Here is a 15,977-nt window from a genome sequence, read left to right as displayed (position 1 = left end):
TGTTCCTCGGTCCCTGCTCCTGCCAACCTAGCAGTTTGAAAGCATGTCAGAGTGCAAGTAGATAAATAGGAACCGCTCCGGCGGGAAGTTAACAGCGTTTCTGTGCGCTGCTCTGGTTCGCCAGAAGCGGCTTAGTCATGCTGGCCACAGGACCCGGAAGCTGTACACCGGCTCCTTCGGCCAATAAAGCGAGATGAGCGCCGCAACCCCAGAATCAGCCACGACTGGACCTAATGGTCAGGGGTCCCTTTACCTTTACACAGTTGCACAGGTTATCCAAGATGACCTTTGCAAGTGAGCATCCCCATCCATTTCAGTGTAGGGAGCAATTACACATGTGTGTGCGCGCGCACCCCCCCCCCTCGTGTGCACAAAACTGGCTCCTCCATTAAAATGGATATTCTGAATGTGTCCCCTTTGCATATGGGAAATTACTAGATTAAGGATGATTCGTTAATCATAAAAAAAATGAAATTGTCAATGTCAGGATGAATCTCGTAACAGTGCTCTTTTGTGCATGCTTACTCAGAAGTAAGCCCCAGTGTTTTCAATGGGTTTGCTTCCACATAGGAGTGCAAATGATGTAGTGTAAGTAAAACTGTTTTTTAAAATGCTATCCCTATTATTTCTTTTACAATAAAAACCAGTTTTAAATTATTACATGAAAACCATTCATTCGGTTATACTTTTGCTTGCTTGGGAGATGGCAGCGAAAATCATTGCTAATGGAAAACCAAGATAAATAAGGTGCAGCCAAGTGTAGTACACCAAGTTGTAAAAATGTACTTATGAAGGATTCTTAACCAGTCACGTTGGGTTAGATCCAAACTGAGTTGGTTGAATGTCGGTCCCATTGAAATCAATGGAGCGAGTTAGCCATGACCCGATGATTTAAATGCACACTTAAACTAATTTACAGTCCAGGCCTATCTGTGTCTACTCAGAAGTAAATGCCATTGAGTTCAGTGGGGCTTACAGGCAAAAGGGTTTATTACAGCATTGGTTTGGATTGGATTGACTTCAGTGGAACTGAGTGCGTTTAAACAGAAATACCCTGGATGAAAACATTTGTGTCATACCTACGGCCAATTTTCCTTCCATTTCCTGCAGTAGTGAATCCTTCACTGGGCATGACATGCTGACTGTTACACCAGCATTATGTTAGAAAATGATTACGTTAGAAAGCAATGTGCTTGCACAAATGTTTAATATGAGAGTGCCAAGCTCAGATACTGCTGCATACTATTCATAAACTAAAATAGTGTTGAAGGTCACATGGGCCCCCCTACATATAGACACTTGATAGATAGAGCAATATGACTGTGATGCAGAACACTGTTTCTCTCAACAATGTGTAGCTGAGTTATTCATGTCAGTGAGCTGAGAACATTTGGAGGCTGTATTAAGCAATAGGGCATGCAATCCAACCCACATTGTTCAATGACATTTACTTCCGAGTAAGGGTATATAGATTTAACGCCTAACAGTGCAATCCTATGCATGCTTACCTACAAATTCGTCCTCCTGAGTTCAGTGTGGTGTACTCCTAAGTACCTGCGTGGAAGGTTGCGATCTTCCGTGCTTAACTGTGGAATTAACTTCCACCGCTTTACTTGAGATGCAGGTATGTGTGACTGGATGGCTCAGTGTGAATGCAAACTATTTTTGAATGGAGGAAGTAAACAGTATAAGCCTAGGAATTGATATTCAGAATACCTTGTATAACTAATCCGATCTATAGCAAATACTCTTAACTTCCAATGTACAATCAGTGGCCTGTTTGGCTTGTTTGGCTTACGGAGCAAGCAAAACACAGGCTCTTGAAAAAAAGGTTACAGCTACTTCGGTCCTTCCTTGCTCTGCTGCTGTACTTTGCTAAGCCAAGCCATGGTTTGGCTTAGTGTATGGTCCTGGTTTAGTGAATAAACCTGGTTTATCTCGCTCCAGACAAACCACATCCTGTAGCAAAGGTTTGTTCTACGTTTTATAGCTTGTGGTTTGTTTGTTTGTTTGTTTGTTTGTTTGTGAGAGCTAAACCATGTAGCCTGGATTTAGATGGCATGCTAAGCCAAACCATGGGTTAGCTCAGCATAGCATAACTGGAGCAGGGAGCAAAGTGGCTGCAATCTCTCTAGGGGCCCACATGTTTGCTCTTTTATGCTAAGTCTTGGTTTGACTTAGTGTTATACGTGAACAATTCTGATGACTCTTCAGCCTGCAGTAATAATGCAGTGTATCGATGGAGACAAATGTGAACAGCTAGTAGGATTGAAGTGCAATGTAGATTCTAGGTTATGATAGCAAAAAAAATGCTTTATAATGCATTAAACTTTCAGATACAACCCATGTTATATTAATGAATGTGTTACAGTAATAATATTGTACAGCAGGGGTGTTAGCATATAGGAACAAAAAGTATTGCATATATATTTTGAATTATATATATAGATATATAATGTAATGTAATGGCAATAACAAGCATTTTCTTAGTGGGAAAGCAATTCAGGACACAAATGTATAAACGATTCTGTTTGAATCAATATTCTAAGCTACCTTTAGACTTGTTCACGATTGCATCCCAACATGTGGACAGGCTGGGAGCAGGCCCAGCATGTCTCAAGCTGGCCCCATTCTGCCCATCATCTAAAACCGCTGGGGATAGGTTTGAAGAGACCAGCCTGTTCTATCTACATGGGTTCCCTGCACAATTCAGAGGCCTCTGACTGTCCCAGATTCTAAATCACACGATACTCTGTGTGTTTCAGAGCAAGCTCCCTGCTTTAGACCTTTCCCACCAAACACACACATAAGCAATGTGGGAGGTGGCGAGGGATTGAACAGCAGGAGTAGCCCTTTATGAAAAAGATAATTAGTAAATGGCCAAATAACTACAGTATTATTTTTTACATAATTAAAATCTCCATCCAGTGGTCAGAATGAGTGGTACAACTCATACAGCTTTGGAGCAGCAAAGTACACACTTAACTAAAGTGCATGAAATTTCACCCAGGACTGGAATTTAGAAGTCAGTCCCTTTGAACTCCATAAAGCTTACTCCCAGAGAGTTGGAGCCATTGGCTCTTTACACATTGCACATTTAAAGAATGTTGATTTCCACAAAGAATTCTGGGAACTGTATTTTACTCCCCACAGAGCTGCAGCTGTCTCCACCCTTAACAAACTACAGCTCCCAGGAAGTCATATGTTTAAAAGCATGGTGTGTGCACAAAACTAGTGATGTGGGCAAGGCCATCAGTTTGCTTTATTGTTAAATGGGGATTTGTCTCCTGCAGTCCTGAACCAACAGCCTATCTTCCACAACACAATTACTTCATCCGTTGGTGGAGATAACACGTGAAGAAGACTGTATCTCGATTAGGAAGAGGCCAAAGACCAGAAATATTTCACCATAAACTTTAAGCGAGAGGGGTTTTTGTCATAGTTACACGTGGAACTGTAAACAGCATGTGATGTGACCCCCCCCCCCATGCTATTAAAGAGAACTACCATCTTCCAAGAGCAGAGATTGAAGTACTGTACAATGGAAGTGTTATCCAATCAGTGCTAAAGTGTTTTTCTTTTCTGCTGCCGAGCAGCAACAAAAAATGGATTAAGCATGGTACTTCTGTCCCTGCCATTTAGAATCACATTCCCTAGACGGCCTAAATATTTTTCTGACTCGTCTGATTTCAATTCAGCCTCTGATTGTCTTCCACTCTGGGCTTTGCTCAAGCACAGTCCTCTCTGACTTTGCTTCCAAGGGCACACTTGTGAAAATTAGTTTCTCTCACTCTCCCCCCCCCCCAATCCTTAATACAGTACTTCCTTTTCTGTGTGTAATTTGGCTTCAGAACTGGAATGAAGCACGGGTTACAAAACAGCCAGGTGAATGTCTACAGCCAGGAAACTAGCAGTACTTTGAAGAGTCGTAAAAAGTTAAATGTGGGGATAATAATAGTAATGATTATGATAACACTGGGCAACAATTTTTTACTTTTTGAATGTTGTCTAGATTTCTACAACTGATTTAGGGTATTTTTGCACTGCTGAATCAGGAAATGGCATCTGTTTCTCTCCATCAGGTCAGGTTTACTGTCAACTGAATGGTGGGCATTGATAAAGGTAAGTACACGTAAATTGCATGTTGCTTCACCATTTTTCAAACTTCAGGGCTTGAACTTCTGTTTCTTGGAACTCCTGGAATGCTCAGCGGCACGGAGGTCTCTCTTCAGAGTCCAACAGTAGTCAGCCATCATGACTGCGTCCCAGCGATCCTGATACCTGGTCTCCATCTCTTCCTGATGGAATCTCTCCCCCTGCTTGTCACTCATTGAACCCAGGTTCTCAGGAAACCGGTCCATATGTGAAAATAGGTAGTGCATCCTGACGCTCATGTTGCAGCCCAGGTTTCTGAAAGCAGTCAGCATGTTGTTGACAAGTTCTGCATAGCTTCTGGCCTTATTGTTGCCAAGAAAGTTCTTCACTACCAGAACAAATGCCTTCCACACTTCCAGTTCCACTTCGTTCATTGAGTTTCCGAACTCTGGATCTCTGATGAGCTGATGGATCTGAGGACCGTCAAAGATGCCAGCTTTCAACTTCTCCATGGTCAATCCTGGAAAAGCCTGGCACAAGTAAATGAAGCAGTCACCATCCTTGGCCAGAGCCTTGGTGAACTGCTTGATTAAGCCGAGCTTGATGTGCAGCGGTGGGAAGAGTATTCTGTCTCTGTCCACCAGAGGGTCATTGATGATGTTCCTTTCTTTGCAAGGCACCAATTCCTCCTGCACAGGCCAGTCCTTCTTCCTGTAATGCTGAGCACGGTCCCTACTATCCCACATGCACAGAAAACATGGGTACTTGGTGAAGCCAGACTGTAGTCCCAACAAAAAGTTCACCATCTTCAGGTCAACACAAATAAACCACTTATGCTGATCATAACCAATTTTCTCCAGCACATACTTCACCGCTTCATAGTTCTCCTTCAGTGTACTCAAGTGAGCCAGGGGTATAGAGGCAAACTGGTTGCCGTTGTGTAGCAGAGCACATTTCAGTGATCGCTTGCTGCTGTCAATGAACAGTCTCCAATCTTTGGGTTCGTACTGTGGCACTCCAAGCTTGAGCAGAAACTGCGCAATATCTGCACAGTACACCAAGTCCTTCTCTTCCGAGAAAAAAACGGAGGTACTCTTGATGCCTGTTGCGGAAGAAGCTGATGCGAGCACTGTCAGAGAGGAGGTTTTTTTCCTTCAATATGTATGCCAACAGTTCGGCAGAGTCCTTTGACAAGCTGAGGTCGTGAACTAGATCATTCAACTCCTTTTGGGAAAATGGATGTGGAGCATCATCTTCAAGAACCACTTCTTCATGTCCTTCAACACTGGAGGCATTTTCGTCACTAATGTCAGGAAGTTCTCTGAAGATAGGCACTGGAATTTCATCACAATGAGCTACAGGACGACGTGCTGATTGAAGATTAGGATACTTCGTGGGGCGGCTGCCCCATTAACTTAGTTTTGATCCCCCAACTTTATGCTTTGCTGCACCAATTTATGGAAGATTTCGAGGTTTTACGACTTCAAACTGATCCCTTTTCGACATAATCACCCAGAACTATCGGACCTGAATACTTCTTGTCATTAAAATAATCATTTCCAATCAAAACAATTATTTGACAAGGCATTTTACCCCCACCAACTTCTTCTAAAATGCTCCACACAAGCGTACATGTGAACAAAAATGTAAAAAAAGACATGTGGCCATAGCTCAAAAACTTGACCTGATTGAGCAAAACCAATGTGATTTTTGGATTCAGCGCATCAGATTCGTCCTAAATCAGCTGAAAAAAATGCAGACAACAAATTTGTTGTTGACCAGTGTAATTTATTATTTATACTGCGCCCATCTGGCTGGGCTTCCCCAGCCACTCTGGGCAGCTTCCAACAAAATATTAAAATACAGTAATGCATCAAACATTAAAAGCTTCCCTAAACAGGGCTGCCCTTCAGATGTCTTCTAAAAGTCTGGTAGTTGTTGTTCTCTTTGACATCTGGTGGGAGGGCGTTCCACAGGGCGGGTGCCACTACTGAGAAGGCACTCTGCCTGGTTCCCTGTAACTTGGCTGCTCGCAGTGAGGGAACTGCCAGAAGGCCCTCGGAGCTGGACCTCAGTGTCCGGGCTGAATGATGGGGGTGGAGACGCTCCTTCAGGTATACTGGACCAAGGCCGTTTAGGGCTTTAAAGGTCAAGGAAGAAGGGGATATTGGGGCTGCATCAAACCAGCTTTTACTTGGAATAAACCCATTGAAGATAATAGCACTGACATACTTAGGTCCATTAATTTCAATGCATCTACTCTGAGTAAATGTTAGGGACAAACCTGGGGTTTTAATAAACTATGTAATTAAATGGAAACAAAATATGTGTATGCTGGTTACTCTATAAGACACATCTGAAGGGGACTGCATTGCTATCATTTAAAAAAATAATTATCAACACATAACAACGAAACCAAGCTAGCACTAAGACAACCTCTAACCATATAAAAGGTATATAAAAATAACATGCAAAAAACCCAAACAATACTAAAAACAGAAACCATCCATCACCCATTAAGAACCCTGGCCTTCATCAGTCATTATTATATGTTTGTTTGTTTGTATACCACCCTGTATCCGCAAGTCTCAGGGCGCATCACAAGATAAAACCACAAAATACATAATAAAAATAAATCCAAGAACCCAGTAATCCCTGCTCCCATCCCCCCCGCTATCTCAGCAATGAAAGAGTTCATGCTAGTGGGGCCTTCTCACGTAGCGTTCCAAAACCTGGGAGCCTTGCACTCTTGCAACTAAAGATTTATACATGTGTCTCTATAATAGAAGGACACTCAGGTGGAATCTAGACACGTATTAAAAAATGCTGTTAAAATACTTTTTTTAAAAAGTGTTTATATAGAGAGAGAGCAGGGGTCATCAACCTTTGTCAGCAGGGGGCCGGTCCACCATCCCTCAGACCATGTGGGGGGGCCGGACTATATTTTTTTTCGGGGGGGGGGGGGAATGAATGAACTCAGATGCCCCACAAATAACCCAGAGATGCATTTTAAATAAAAGGACACATTCTACTCAAGTAAAAACACGCTGCTTCCCGGACCGTCCGCGGACGGATTAAGAAGGCGATTGGGCCACATCCAGCCACTGGGCCTTAGGTGCCTACCCCAGAGCAGTGGCATAGCATGGGGGGTGCAGGGGGGGCCGGCCGCACCAGGCGCAACATCTGGGGGGGCGCGCTCGCACTCGCAGCTCTCTGCCCCTACCTGGCTCACTCACTCTCTCTCACTGCAGTGCTGGCTGTGCGAATCCGATCCGAGCCGCCGGGTCGCCACCCACTGTGGAGGGGGTGGGTGCCAGGCGTGCGGTGCGGAGAGAGAGCGAGGGACTATCTGGGGGAGGGACAGTGCAGCGGCCGCCCAGCGCAGCGCTGAGCGCAGGAGAGAACCACACCAGACCAGACCAGGCAGCAGCAAGAAGAAGCTGGCAGCGGCGGCAGGTTAGGGGTTAGGGGGCGCAAATTACTTGCCTTGCCCCGGGTTAGGGGGCGCAAATTACTTGCCTTGCCCCAGGTGCTGACAACCCATGCTACGCCGCTGCCCCAGAGAGAGAGAGAGAATTTGCCATTAAGCTCACGACCGCCATCTAGCGTCACATGTGTATAATGCACTTAAAACGCACTTAAAATGTTTTATTTGCCCTTGTATAGCTGAGTCCCCGGTGTCAACCTCTCTGTAGGGCTAGAGCAGCAATCGGTTTTGTAGCATGGTGCTGGTGCAACATGTCACACCTTGCAAAGAATCTGTTAGTGGAGCAGTTCTTTATGAACAGACCATAGGTGTGATGCAAATGATTTCAATTAAAGTAGAGAGGATGAAGGTAGATAAAAGTGCTGGGGTGCATAAGCTTTACGATGAACAATTTTGTATTGCCCTGATCCTCAGTGATTTCCTGAGGATGTTGCAGTAAACATACATAGAACTGGGCTGCAGTATCTTTGGTGCAAGGTTATTTCAGTCAGGCATTATTTTTAAGCACTAGTCTGGGGAGTATTTTGGCAAAAAAATTCTTAGAAGCATCAGAAAAAGTTGATGGTCGTTGCTCCAGTGCACAACCTCTAGCTTTGCCAGGAGAAACAAAATGTATGAAAACAGTGTATTTTCTCTCTCTTATTCTGAGTAATCTTTGAAGCAGCTGCTCCAACATTTGCCTTGGATGTGCACCACTTTACTGTAAAAAAACCCAACTGTGTTAATACTTTCTTCTACTACCACTAATGGTTTAAAACAGTGAGGCACGCTTGCTTCTCAAATCACTTGCTTTGGATTTGTTTGAGAGAACTTATAAATACTGCAATAGTGACCCAAAGCTCTGCACACAGTGTGCAAGAGCCAACTCAAATTAAGCACATTGGAAGTTCATAGAATCATATTGTTGGAAGGGACTATGAGGATCATCTAGTTGTTGTTGTTGTTATACCCTGTCCATCTGGCTGAGTTTCCCCAGCCACTCTGGGCGGCTTACAGCATATCTTAAAAACATAATAAAAACACCTAACTCCCTGCAATGCATTAATCTTTTACCCAACTGGTGCATTTCACTGGAAGAAACAAACAAAAAAAAATCCTTCTAGTAGCACCTTAGAGACCAACTAAGTTTGTTATTGATATGAGCTTACGTGTGCATGCACACTTCTTCAGATACTTAGTTGGTCTCTAAGGTGCTACTGGAAGGAATTTTTAAATTTTGTTTTGACTATGGCAGACCAACACGGCTACCTACCTGTAACTTCACTGGAAGAGTTCAACATGAGTGGAAGGCAGGCTTCTGGGTAATTTTGAAGCCAAGCACTGTACACCACTAGGCTATATAAGCTCAGCAGGGTGCATGCATCTCAACTATCAACGCATGTGGCATGGGGCTACATCACTCTGACCCCATGTGCAGCGAACAAGGGGCATACCTTGGGAATGGGGACTTTGGTGATGGAGGGATTCCATCACAGGCCTTCATTTAGTCTGCTCCTGTAGCTATGCTGCTACAGAGTAGTTCTGTAGAGTGAGAGTGAGAGCTAATGTACTGTGGTGCAATGGGTCAGTGTGTCTGGCTGTTAACCAGAAGGCTGGTGGTTCATGCCCACCCAGGGATAGCTGTGGGCAAGATTCCTGCATTGCAGGGTTTGGACCAGATGACTCTAAGGGTGCCTTCCAACTCTACAACTCTACGATTTTGGGTTCTGGTTTTGTTGTGCTTCTCTTTTTCCATATAAACTTACTGTTACCAGCAGGGCCCCCAAAAGGCACATGGATTGGTGCCTTGTGGAGACACTAGCTCACAACTTCATAGATGCAAAGTTTTGGGCAGTGTTTTATGCATTTTATTCCCACTATGAAATTTCAGCCTCTCTTCTGGTACACCTCTGAATTTTCCATACAGGTCTCCTACCTGCAGTGCCATCTGTGGCTTATTTCTAGCCGCCAGGTTGCGTGTGCATGCACAAAGGATACATGCACTGACATCAACATTGATTTCCAAGGGTGGCCAGGGCGCTCAAACCAACAGAGGACTTGCTGCCCCTAGCAGTTCCACTTTACACAATGTCCAAGAAGATCAGATGCAGCCTAAGAGAATTGTCAGTTTGCATGTCCCATCTCTTCCAAGTAGGGGTGATGATGCCATGCCTGAGAGCTCCCCAAATCCTGGAGCCAGCACTAGATGACATCATGAGGTTTACTTGACCGTTGCTGTTTATCGATTGACAGCTTCATTCCCTAGATGCTATGGACGTATTGTCAATTGCACATAGTTGTTGTGTGGCAGTGAAATTGTCAGAAGAACCTATATAAGCTTTAGTTCCTACCCGGGCTTTTTTTCTGGGGGAAATTACAGGAACACAGTTCTGGCACCTCTCAGGTGGGTGCCATTGCCATTAGAAGAGAATGAGGGGGTGACTATGGTGAGTTCCGGCACCTCTTTTTCTAGAAAAAATAGCACCGGACTTCCTTCAGATGTTGTTGTCTCTGTGACAAGTTGAGCATAATCATACAACTCTCTGATGCAGTTAGCCCTGCTGCAGTGACCGCCCCTTTCAAATGCGTTTTAAGGGCAAAGCAGGTACACAGCAGTTCATTGGCTGCAGAGGGCAGCGTGTCACAGCATGCACGCCCCTAGCGGCATCTCACTTTGCTCATTTTCGTTCACTTCACCAACCCATAACTGATTGAGCAAGCGTATTTATTATCCTCCGTCAAATGTGTAGGGGCAGGGGTGCCAACTTGAATAAAACATTGGGGGGGGCCAGGTAAGAACTACCCCACATAATTGACCACAAGACGCGGCACACGCAAACCATTTGAATGGCAATGCCCACCAACTTGGGGGGGGGCAGCCCCTTCAAATATTTTATTGGGGGAGCCATGGGCATAGCCTGCATTTATTTTAGGGGTGCAAATCTGCGACGCAGTTGGTCAGTTAGTTAAGTATTTTTATTTATTTACTTGATTTGGGGGGGGGGGAGCTGCGTCCCTTGCTACGCCCATGGGGAAAAGAAGGGACCTCCTTCCCTGGGAGTTGACTCCTATGGGGCAGGAGCGCAGGGTATATTTCAAAGGCAGCCGGAAGCGACGGAATTACCCTGAGAACCAGAAGAGAAGAGTCCCGCGCAGCTTTTGGCCACCGTGGAGCCCTCTTGGAACAGGTGCAAGAGGAGGAAAAGTTGCAGAAGGGCTCACTCACTCAGCGTCTTCAGGAACGCAAGACGGTGGCAAAGGTGGGGCTTCCCTTTCCCACCCGCCTCCCGTCTACATTCTGACCCCCCCCCAGCCCCCTGCGCGCGCCTTCTCCCCTCACCTGCTTGGCGAGGGTCGTTCGGGGCCCAGGCTGTGGCGGGCGCATGCGCTTGGCGGGGACCAAGCCGGCGCGCTGCTGCTGCTGTCTCCCCCTCCGAGGTTGGGACTGGCGGCTTGCTGTTGGGACGGGCAGCTCCGCGCGCGCGCGCGCGCGCTCTCCCCCACCCCACCCCACCCCACCCCCGGCCCTCCGCGCGCCAAAGAGCTCACGCGCCCTCACACTCACACATGCGGACCGGCTGCGGAAACGGGCAGCAGCGGCGCCTGGACGAGGTAAGAGGGGCTGGAGCGCACCTGGCAGAATCTGCTCGCCTCAACTTTGACGCGCCGAGGGGAGGAAGAGCCGCGGTTGGGAATGGTGCCTCTTTCGCCTGCTTGCTTTGCCTTCGAGGACAGGCGGGAGGCGACCCCCCACCCCCAAAAACCCCAACCCACCCCCTGCCCCCGTCCGTCCCGGCGGTTCGAAAGCGAGGCGAGGCTAGCCCACCGAGCCGCGCGCCAACCCAGGCGGTGATTTGTCCGCTGGCGAGGCTGCGCGAAGGGCGCCCAGCTGCTGCTCCTCCAGGCAGCCGGAGAGCGAGCGAGCAGCATCCCGGGGCGGAGTGTGAGGGGAAGAGACGGCAAAGAGGCACCGGCGGCGGCGGCAGGTCAGTGCAGGCGGCTGTTGTGGGGGCGCCTGGCCGCGCCTTCTTCGTACCTCTCAGCGCCGGGCGCTCTGCCTTTCCTCGGAAAGTTTTGGCTGCGTCGGGCAAAAGCGTAAGAGCCGCTTCTTCCTCTCTTGGACTCCGCGGGGGGGGGGAATTCCCGCGTCCCCCGCATCTCTCCCTCTTTCTCTCTCCCCCCCCCCGGTGTTATCTCCTCCTCGCTTGTTTCAGGCGGGCGCGGAGTTCATCATTTCTCATGTCTCTAAATAGGTCAGTGTCTGCAAACCGTGTCAGGTTTGCAGAGCCCACGGGTGTGTCGCTGAAAGGTAGGAGAACTTAAGGGGGAGAACTGAAGAAGCATGGGATTTATATCGGCGTGGGGGGGGGGGTAGCGGGACACCCACCTGTCATCTTCCTCTGTCTGCCTCTGCCTAGCCGATTGGGAAGGAAAGGTCTCAACAACAATTGTTTAAAATGACTTCCTTTTGACCCCGAGTGGTCAGAAAAAAACCTGTCAAAATCTTTCTACAAATTCTACTTTTAGCTAACTATTTTTATTTATTTGCTTGATTTTTTGGAGAGGCAGCTGCCCCCTGCCCCCCTGGCCACACCCATGGGGAGAAAAGTGTGTGTGTGTGTTTGGTTTACAAAAGAGAGAGAGAAATCTTTGCTTAGAGGTTTCTTGTAGACTTTGGTTTTCATGTTGAAGGAGAGAGAGTTCCTTTTGGCAGTCCTCTTAGCCTCACTTGACTCCTAGCGCTTTTTTTTTTTTTTTAAGCTCTGGTTGTTCTTGGAAGGAGGAATTTCCTTCGTAAATGAGGAATTAGCCTACTTTGAGGAATCATCCTTGATGATCTAATTACAGAGCAGAGATGTGTGTGTGTATTTGAGGTTTGAAGCTTTCGCAGAGAGGAAGGTGCACGTAGTTGCCGGACCACAGGCTATGGGTCTTGATGCCAGGGCTGGTCCAAGACATTTTGGCACCTGAGGCGGACCCCCAAATGGCACCCCCTCCCCGCCAGTAAAGAAGGGGTCAGGGAAGATCTACATCAGGAACAAGGTAGTGTGTGTTGGGTGAAGAGATTGACAGCAGGATCTGCTGCCCTGGTTGACCCTGCTGCCTGAGGTGTTTGTCTCACCTTGCCTCATGGGTGGGCCGGCCCTGCCTTGTGCTTTAGCCGTCGATTTCAAGGGGCATAATGGTAAAGAAGAATGTGATATCTTGCTACCAAGTGCGCTTTCTCTGGAGGAGGATTTCTCAGAAACACGTGGCTCTCAGTAAAGGAACAAATCAAAAAGTGGAAGCTTGTTGCTGTTTATTATGCTTTCAATAAGGTTTTTTTTAAAATGCCCATGAGCATAAGAGATTTCAGAAACAGCTGATGCAGCAGCAAGCTCTGTGCGGGATTATTCCGCAATAGTGCCTTCTCATCTACCAAGATGCACTAATTCGCAAATGATGCCAGCAGCAACAACAAAAAGTTATTTCCCACCAACCACCTTAGCTGTGTCGTCAAGAAAAGTCTGAAGGTTATGGAGGATTTGTAACCTTATAATCAATTCAATAGAGGGAACATGGGAAGGCAGCCAGCTGTTGACAAAATAAGTTCAGGATAAATTTAGAAATGTTTATCTCTTGCTGAAACTGATGCATTTTTATTTTAACTTTCTCTTTGATGTCTCATGGCTTATAAATAAAAAACGAAGAATAAAATAGTGAGCTGCTGTTATCAGGATTGTAAGATACACACACTCGTGGCAAACATCATTACTGATTTATCTAAGAATACATTTACACTGACTTGGTTTATAAAATGTAATGTTTAGCATAAGGTGTTTGCATATCAGGTGCGTGTTGATTTGGAGGTGAGATATCATTGGGAAACGCAGCATTCCCAGTGTGAGGGCTCCGGGACTAGAAGGCAATGCTCTGGCGAGAAGCTCAAATAATTGGATAAAAGGTAGTACAGCATGCTGTCCCTGGATCCCTGCTTAGGAAACATCTGGCTAGTAAGCAATTGCAACACATGGTCTTCCGGACTCCACTTTAGTTAATTGCTCAAAGAAAGAGTACCCGAGCTTCTCCCTTTTAGTTAATAGAACTCCTTCAGAGCTGTAAATTAATGAGGAGAGGGTCTCTAACATACTGCCCATCTCCTAGTCTTTGGCCGGTGTAATCATGCAATTGTGGAAAGGTTGTTTGCTTAGCAATAGCTGTACCATCAATGTCCAGGATAGATTACAGTGATTTTTGTTCTCATAAAATGCAAATTCCTGTTTCAAAGGGTGCGAGGAAATAACTTTGTCAGAAATATACGGGGACTTTACACAGCTGTTTAGTAGGACTCTCCAAATTTAAAAAGGTAAAATGTATGAATTCACACAATTATGCTGATAGCAAGCATTTCATGCCTATGGCGCAAGGTCAGACAACATTAATGTTTACATTTTCCAGATAGCTATATTATTAGAATGAAGAAATGGGGAAATTGAGTTGAAAAAGTGTACTGATATGATAGTAACTATGGAGGTCAGGTGGGTTGTCTGACTAGACCATGTACCTTGTTGAGTTATTAAACATAAAAGTGTCTTGCCTTTAGTGTGGGTAGGGAATAAATATTTCAAATATTTTAAATATTTCAGATATTAAGGTGGTGCTGACCTGCAGTTGGTAACAATTTGCTATCCTCTCCTGTGCATTCTCTTATCAGAGATAGGTAGTTTAGCTATCATTCCCATCTATTTCTCAGGAGTGAGAGCTGTTCATTAATTAGGCCAGGTGTGGGGAAACTTTGGTCCTCCACAACTTGCTGAACAACAACACCAGAGGGTAGCTCAGTTGTTGGAGCATGAGACTCTTAATCTCAGTGTCATGGGTTTGAGCCCCACATTGGGTGAGATCCCTGCATTGCAGGGGGTTGGACTAGATGATCCTTGTGGTCCCTTCCAATTCTATTATTCTACCTTCTATCCAACTCTCCTCATCCCTGGCCATTAGCCATGCTTGCTGGGACTGATTCAGACCTGTAGTTCAGCAACATCTGGAGGGCCAAAGCTGATGTCAACCAAACAGATCCATCTAAGCACAAGAGAGAGGTATCATCAGGTTCAGGAGAGCTCTGACATGTACACAATTACATAAACATTTAAAATTAAAATTGCAGGGCAAAAACCCCAACACAGGGGAAAAAGAGAGAGAGAGAGAGAGAGAGAGAGACCATGTGTGCAGTTGCATGGAAGAAAGCAAAGGGAAAGAAGGAAGGAAGAGACACAGGAACAATAATCTCTCCTCAAGTGGTGCGACTTTCCTACTATGGGCAACCACCCTGCCTGAGAAGGGGTGGCTTTGAAGCTGCAGATCAGGCCAGCTAACAGCTTCAAGGGTTTTTTCCCCTCGAGCAGCATTTTGTTTTGCTTCCTCACTTGCTTATAATTAAAAGTACCATAACAAGCAGGATAGTTTCTGAAAATAAATGTTCACTTCTTGAATATAAAAATATCATTTGCTGTTTGCACCCTTTCTCCCTGAGAATAAAGGAATATATTGACTCATAGGCACTTTATGTCCTTTTAGTTCCAAACTCTCTCCCCCCCCCCTCTAATTTTAACAGTTTTACGCACATTTATTTCCCACCCTTCTTTTCCATTTCCCATGACTAATGAAGGCAAATAATGAAAACGGCCTGAGAGATGCTGTGGTAGATGACTTAAGCAAAGTTTTAGAAGGGAGAGAAATATACACACAAACACACTGCATGAGAATTCATCTCTCTTAAGGAGTTTCAAGGATTTACTATCAATGCCGCAGCTTTTCAGTCAGCAAATTGACCAGGAATTGTGCCGTTTTAAAGATTATAAGGTCTGATTCCGTAAGGCAGTTTTGCCTAGCATCAGTTTTATCTGAGTCTACTTTACAAAGCAGGTGAGGCTCTTCATCTTTGAGAAATTAGCTGGTGCCAGCATGTAATTGGGTACGGAAGTTCAGTAGAAGGTTATCCCTAACATACTCTAGTTAAGTTGCAAAGATCAGGCCAGCGTTATTTATTCAGAAGAAAAGAAAGGTGTCACAGTCTCAGCATCATTTTCATGCTTAAGTTCCCTTGTACTTGTGTGGCACCTTGCAGGCAGGATGCATTTAACTCGACTAGTGAGCTTTCTTCCGTTTTAAGCGAACAGGTCTACCGTTCATAAAGCTGCATCTCCTATATTTTTCTTAAGCATTCTAAGGAATGCAATAATTTGCTATTGAGATTTTAATAGTAAAATCAAATAATGGTGTATTGTAGTTGACATACACTGAGAAGCATATTGAAGATTGTGCTGAACCCCCTTTTTTCTTATGATTGAAGGTGGCTAACAATATGCAAGAAGACATCAAACATTCATTAAAAAGACACAGATCCAGAATATTATATAAACTAAATTATTGAGAA

At 45.4% G+C, this 15,977-nt stretch overlaps 1 protein-coding gene across 5 annotated transcripts in view; it reads left to right on the top strand.

The window, feature by feature from the left end:
• The first annotated feature begins 10,574 nt into the window (after positions 1-10,574).
• Positions 10,575-15,977, top strand: part of ZNF385B (zinc finger protein 385B) — a 203,038-nt gene continuing 197,635 nt past the window's right edge. For 2 of the 5 annotated variants that reach the window (XM_083629808.1, XM_083629803.1), the window contains exon 1: positions 10,575-10,821. In XM_083629808.1, coding sequence (XP_083485934.1) covers positions 10,590-10,821 — 232 coding nt within the window. In that variant the 5' untranslated portion in view covers positions 10,575-10,589. Of the gene's footprint in view, positions 10,822-11,114; positions 11,174-11,543; positions 11,657-11,789; positions 11,871-15,977 lie in introns of those variants that run through there. The other 3 variants (XM_083629811.1, XM_083629807.1, XM_083629809.1) reach the window with 3 other exon arrangements.

This window comes from Podarcis filfolensis (assembly GCF_964270895.1).
Source record: "Podarcis filfolensis genome assembly, chromosome: 1".
NCBI lineage: Eukaryota > Metazoa > Chordata > Lepidosauria > Squamata > Lacertidae > Podarcis > Podarcis filfolensis.
The sequence above is the reverse complement of the archived record's forward strand: the minus strand, read 5'-3'. Positions and strand labels throughout refer to the sequence as shown.